Source organism: Chrysochloris asiatica, unplaced genomic scaffold (assembly GCF_000296735.1).
Source record: "Chrysochloris asiatica unplaced genomic scaffold, ChrAsi1.0 scaffold00013, whole genome shotgun sequence".
NCBI classification, from domain to species: Eukaryota; Metazoa; Chordata; class Mammalia; order Afrosoricida; family Chrysochloridae; genus Chrysochloris; species Chrysochloris asiatica.
In genome coordinates this window covers 14,248,195-14,254,851 of record NW_006408531.1, presented here as the reverse complement: position 1 = coordinate 14,254,851, position 6,657 = coordinate 14,248,195, and the positions used below count along the sequence as shown (strand labels likewise).

General features: G+C 42.1%; 1 protein-coding gene across 1 annotated transcript in view; it reads right to left on the bottom strand.

Moving 5' to 3' along the window:
* MAP3K5 (mitogen-activated protein kinase kinase kinase 5) overlaps positions 1 to 6,657 on the bottom strand; it is a 311,649-nt gene that overhangs the window by 176,330 nt on the left and 128,662 nt on the right. Inside the window, exons 5-6 of the mRNA XM_006834631.1 lie at positions 2,564 to 2,757; positions 772 to 940 (exon numbers count right to left, since the gene is read on the bottom strand). Coding sequence (XP_006834694.1) covers positions 772 to 940; positions 2,564 to 2,757 — 363 coding nt within the window. The remainder of the gene's footprint in view (positions 1 to 771; positions 941 to 2,563; positions 2,758 to 6,657) is intronic.

The window sequence follows — 6,657 nt, the reverse complement described above, 5'->3', positions numbered from 1 at the left end:
TGTAAATCTTTACAGGAGCAGAAAGCCTCATCTTTCTCCCGCAGAACAGCTGGTGGTTTAGTGGTTACAAACTGGGCTACTAACCTCAAAATCAGCAGTTCGAAACTACCAGCTGTTCCGTGGGAGAAAGATGAGGCTTTCTGCTCCCATAAAGATTTACAGCCTCGGAAACCCTGTGCAGGGTCACTATGAGACAGAACTGACTCCACAGCACATAACAACAACAATGTAATTAAGCAATGTCATATGAGGGGGCTTTAAAAAGTTCATGGGAAAATGGAATGAAAAGAGCATACAATTTCTCCAAAAACTTTTATGAAGCCCCTTGAATTTCTTACTTCTATCTAGTTAGGGCCAGCACTATCAATTCCAAGAAACACAGTTTTAAGGAGTAAAAATATGCTCAGCAATCTCTAAAAAGTTCTGCTGTTCACCAAAACAAAGCTTTCGTGACTTGACTGGCTAGTGTGCCTGAGGCTAACAGACTACAACAGACTGTGCACAGGGAGCTATGCCTGTAGATTCTTCTTTTGGTTCTTTGGAGAAAGGAGTTAGACTTTTACCATGTGAGGTTTTCACAATCCCTGATGGTTGACTCACATAAGTCTTGTTCCTTCATCCAACAATCAAGGGACAGAAGATTAGCAGAGGCAGTGAAACAATCACACATAGGAACATGGATCACACAGCCAACTAACAATAAATTATTACATTAACACTCTCATTCCTCCAGCATGTCACATGACAATGGCTTGATCTCAAGCATCTCACCTGGATGTCTCTGTAGGAAAGTAACAGATTTATCACGATATCAGCTGTCAGGACTTCAATATTATCCACCCGCTGCCGAATTCTTGCCAATTCAGCTGCCAATTCTTTACCAGTGTACAAATTACGAGCTTTCCTGATATCATTGAGTATGGATTCCCGGAAATACTGGCTGGTGAGAAAACACACATTTCAAACAGTTAATGTTTGCTTTTAGTTGAAAGGATCTCAATAAGAAGCAATCAATTTATAGGGAACAGAGTGATTTTACAGCATTAACAGCTTTTGGTGGTGATGGTGCTGTGCTGTGGAGTCGGTTTCCACTCATAGTGACCCTGTATAGGATATCCAAGGCTGTATGTAAATCTTTACATGAGCAGAAAGTCTCATCTTTCTCCCGCAGAATAGCTGGTAATTTTGAACTGCTGACCTTGAGGTTAGCAGGCTGACTCATAACCACTATACTACCAGAGCTCCTTTGTTGTTGTGGTTGTTAAGTGCCGTCGAGTCGGTTCCGACCCATAGCGACCCTGTACAGGGTTTCCGAAGCTTTTAATTCAGTAAAAATACATTGTTGTTGTTGTTAAGTGTCATCGAGTCAGTTATGACTCACAGTGACCCTGTACAGGGTTTTTGAGGAGCAGCTGGTGGGTTTGAACTTTTAACCTGTGGTTCACAGTATAGTGCTGGTCCTACAATGCCACCAAAATGCCTCATATAGCTGGCATTATTAAGAAGTGTGGGAGTGAATGTTGTTGTCGTCAGTTACCGTTGAGCCTGTTTCAACTCATAGTAACCTTGTCTAGCATTTCCGAGACTATAGAAAGCCTCATCCTTCTTCCACAGAGCAGCTGGTGGATTCAAACTGCTAATCTGGGGTTAGAAGCTCAATGGGTAACCCTGTACTCTACCAGGGTGTATATTTTTTAATACTCTTTCTAATTTCAAAAAGAATTAAAGGTGGGGATGCTCCATGGTAATACGTTTTCCAAGAAACGGCAACTCACCCCTTAAAATGTCAAAACTTGATTTTTCATTATACTGTTTCAAGTAGAAATTGTTCTGAAGCAGTTATAGGTGCCTATTCTTTGAACATAATACAAATTTTACCTTGTGACTCAGTGTCATCATTTATTAATATAAGTGATTGCGTTTAACTTAAACACTGCCCTTGGCAGTTTTTGCAGAGTTCTTCCCTGACTAAAACTCCCTAGATAGTTATTCAAGTGATATTTTTGTACTTGTTTTGCATGTATTTTAGTTTTACTAATATTGGAAAGCAGCTAACATTTGATTTTTTAATTTGGTAATCATCAAATTGTTACCCTGATAGCAAAGTAAATAAAATGGCATGTGTACTATATGGCGTTTACTTTATCCACTTAGAGGGCACTAGGCATTTTTTGCCTGGCTCTTAGCTGTGTACTAGATAGTTAAATACATCTGATAAGCTATCCAAATAAGAATACAGTAACATTGCATTGTTATCCTCAGAAGCACAGATAGTAAGACTTGGACTTGCACTTACTTTGGGCATGCCACGAGAAAAAAACAATCACTAGAAAAGGGCATTGTGCTTAGTACAGGAAAGGGCCAGAGAAATCAAGGGCAACCCTCAGTGAGGTGGGCTGACACCACAGTTGTAACAACGCATTCACATGAACCGACGATCATGAGGTGTCCCAGGACCAGGCAGTGTTTCCTTCTGTTACATATAAGGCCACTATGAGTCAAGGCCAACTTAACCGCAACCAAGAACAACAAATAATCACCAAACGGCATTATAAAACTTTACCTAGAACTTGCTTGTGCCACCTTCAAAAGTTGAATAAAACGATCCACAAGAGGTAAGCAGATGGGTCCAAGAAGCAGCTCAAAGTTGGGTTGCATCAGCTCTGTCAATCCCTTCATGAAGCTACTGTCACAGCAGTAGACCTTGTTATGTGGCGTAATCATGTAAGGGACAAACGTGTAGTTCCCAGTGCACATCTGTGGAAAGAAGAGGCAGCTGAAGCTCACCAGCAAGACGTAGACTCAAGGGAACCCCAAGTTTTACTTCAATGGCTCATTTAAAATCGCATTTCTGCATACAAAGGAAAATAGACACACCTCATTTCTTATTTAGGACCTATGAACATGGTAATTGCCCCTCATTTCTTTAATTGCTCACTTCAAATAATTGAGACTTACAGATAAACAAGAAAGCATGCAGCAGTCTCTAGCAATCAATTAAATATTTATCCACCATCTGTCTTAGCTATCTCGTGCTGTAGAACAGAAATATCGCAAGTACGTGGTTTTAACAAACAGAAATGTAGTTTCCCCAAGTTCAGGAGTTCAGAGGAACAAGTGCAGGGCACTGGCTCTTGGGAAAGGCTTTCTCTCTTTTCCAGTCTTCTGGGCGTCCGCTCCTGAGTAATCTTCATGAGTTTGGCGTCTGTCTTTCTCCTTCTCTCTTTGCTCATTTGTGCCTAATCTCTTTCATATCTTAAAGAGATTGATTTAAGACACACCTTATCCTAATCTTGGAGTCCTGGTATAGGACTGTGGATTAATGCACTGGACTTTAAAATGAATTTGAACTGAAAGGTCGATGGTTCAAATTCACCAGCCTCTCATCTGAAATCCTATCCAGGTTCCCTATAGGTTGGCACTGACTTGATGGAACTTAACAACAATACTAATCTTGCCTCATTAACATAACAAAGACAACACATCCCTAAATGGATTATAATCACAGGTTGGAAGGGGGAGGAAGGGCATGCAATTCCATCCATAACACTATCTTTCACAATGTATACAGTAGGAAAAACAATGTAGTTTAAAAGATAGTCTTGGACCTTGGTTTTACGTGCCACTGACTTGGTTCTGACTGACAGCAACTCTGTATAGTGTTTTCCAGACTGTAAATCTGTGGGGGAACAGAAAGCCTCATCTTTCTCCTGAAAGAGGAGTGACTCATGAACTCGAACAGCCGACGTTATTATTCATAATCCAGTGCTTATCTGACAGCCACTGCACTCTGTCTTTGGTGGTGGTGGTGTTGTTAAGTGCCATCGAGTTGGTTCCAACACACAGCGAACCTGTATAAGGTTTCTGAGGAGCGGTTGGTGAGCTTGAACCTCTGACTTTGCAGCTCAAGCTGACTTTGCAGTCCAGTACATTAACCCACAGCACCACAGCAAGACTCCGTCTCGGGCCCTGTTGTTGTTAAGTGCTGTCGAATCAGTTCCAACCCATAGCAACCCTGTATAGGGTTTCCAAGGAGCTGCTGGTGAGCTTGAACCACCGACCTTGCAGTTCAAACGGCTTTGCAGTCCAGCACATTAACCCACAGCGCCACACGAGGACTCCATCTTGCGCCTTAGAGGAACTTAATATTCATTCAGAGAGCCATGGTATACATGAAAAAAACCTAAAAATGTTAAAAAACAACAACGGGGAAACATTTCTTAAATCATCCCCATGTGCCAGGCAACACAGTGAAAGATGTAAGAACAAAAATGTTCCCCAAGGCTGCTCCAGCTCCAAGAATGGCTCTCCAAGTATCTTCTCATTACGAAAGCCAGAGAGACTCCGGCATTATCCTCAATATCGCCATACCTGTACCTACCTCCCAGATCCAGTCAAAGTCCTGTCTATTCTATCTGTAAAATTGCTCTCATATTTGTCCAACACTTACATCCACGTCACCAACAATTAGCTTTCAATTGGTCTGTATGCTTTCACTTTATCCTCCAATCTGTTCTCTACCAAGTCACAGGGATCTGTTAACCACCCACATCACATCACTTCCCTCAGCTGTTTAAAACCCAATCAATACTCAATAAACACAGAGCACTTCAATGCAGTCTGGATGACCTGAATGACCCCAATCTTGCATCTCTCTCTAACCTCATCCCAGACACTAACTCATTAAGGTCTAGGCTGACTGACTTTCTATCTGCTCGTCAAAGATGCCAAGTGAGTGCAAATAAAATAAAGCTAGGAAGAAGAAAGAGGAGATTGGATTGGAACCCGTGAGAAACCAAGTCTGACTGGAATGTAGGGCTCATGGCTAAAGGAACAGAATGCAAGGCTACAGATATTTAAAACTATATATTCTGGGCGATGGGGAATCCTGGAAGGGTTGAGAATAGGCACAAAAGCACAGTCTAATGATGCATTCTGACATTCTGTGCAATAACCAGGATGCACTGAAAGATCAACTAACACAACTGGAGGAAATTTGTCAGGCAGTTACAAAGCATGACCATCCATTTGAAAAACTTTGATATGTTTGATATGGAGCTGTAGGGTAAGCACTAGACTGCTAATCACAATGTTCGTGGTTCAAACTCACCTGCTACTCTTCAGAAACTCTATACAGGCTCATTATGAGTTGTAACTGACTCAATGGCACTTAACAACAACAACATCCCATGTTCAAGCCTCTTAATAGGATCCTGGTGTGGTGCTGTAGTATAAGCACTGCACTACTAACCATGAGATCTGTGATTCAAACCCACCAGCTGCTCCTTGGAAACCCTATAAAGGGTCGCTAGGAGTCGAACCGAATTGACAGCATTTAGCAAATTTATTACTGGAAGTCCCTGGGTGATGTACATGGTTCAGGTGCTCAGCTACTAACTGATAGGTTGGAGATTCCAATGCACCTAGAGGCACCTGGAAAGAAAGGCCTAACAATTTATTTCTGAAAAATCAGCCTTTGAGCACCCTACAGAGTTACTTCCACTCTGGCACCCACTGAGTGATCATGAGTTAAATTCACCTTGAAGGCAACTGAAAAAAACCCCCACAAAAAATAGCCCAAGAAGTCCAAGTTACTGGTCTCTAGCCATACCAGCACTTAGAGACCAATATACAACTCCCTTTATCCTTAGAACCAAACTAAAAGAGCAAACATTTGTTCACTATCCACATGTGCCAAGGAATGGTCTTAACTGCACAACACTCACGTCTCAACTTTACAGCTGAGAAAACAGATGAGGCATGGAGAAAGCATGCAGCTGGTCTGTAATGTACAGGGCCCCTCTGCCCAGGTGCTTTCTCTTTAAGAGCATGTCATTACCTCTAGGGAGTCCCACGCCCTCCTCAGTGTACTCTAGAACCCTTTGCTTCAGGTGTTGCGTGATCATGCGTCAGCTAACTTCACCACTCCATAGCAAACAGCCAAACAGTGTCAAATGCCCTGACAAGCAGACATAATCATTTCTGAACATATACACTGAGGCCTGTGTTACATGTCAGTTAGTGAAACAGAAACAACCTGACTTACAGTTAAATTAAGAGTAGAACATCAAAAACTTGGTGTTCTACTCTTAATCCTCTAGGTGGACTGGAATCCCCAACCTATCAGTTAGTAGCTGAGCACCTTAACCATTTACACCACCCAGGGACTTCCAGTAATATATTTGCTAAATGCTGTCAATTCGGATTGATTTTTAAATCAAGCTCATCAAATTGTTACCTTCATCAAGTTATTGTTGTTAGGTGCTATCAAGTTGGTACCGACCAATAGTGACCGTATGCATAGCATAAGGAAACACTGCCTGATCCTGGGCCAACCTCAGTACTGTTGCCACACTTGAGTCCATCGATGCTGCCACTTGGTAAATCCATCTCGTTGGGGGGTCTTCCTCTTTTTTTCTGACCCTCCACCTTACCAAACATGATATCCTTCTCTAGTAACTGCTCCCTCCTGACAATATGTCTGTAGTATGAGAGACGAAGTTTGGCCATCTTGGCCTCCAAGGAGCACTCTGGCTGCACTTCTTCCAACACGGATCTATTGGTTTTTTGGAAGCCCATGGCACTTTCAATATTCTCCTCCAACACCATAACTCAAAAGCATCAATTCTTCTACGGTCTTCCTTATTCACTGTCCAG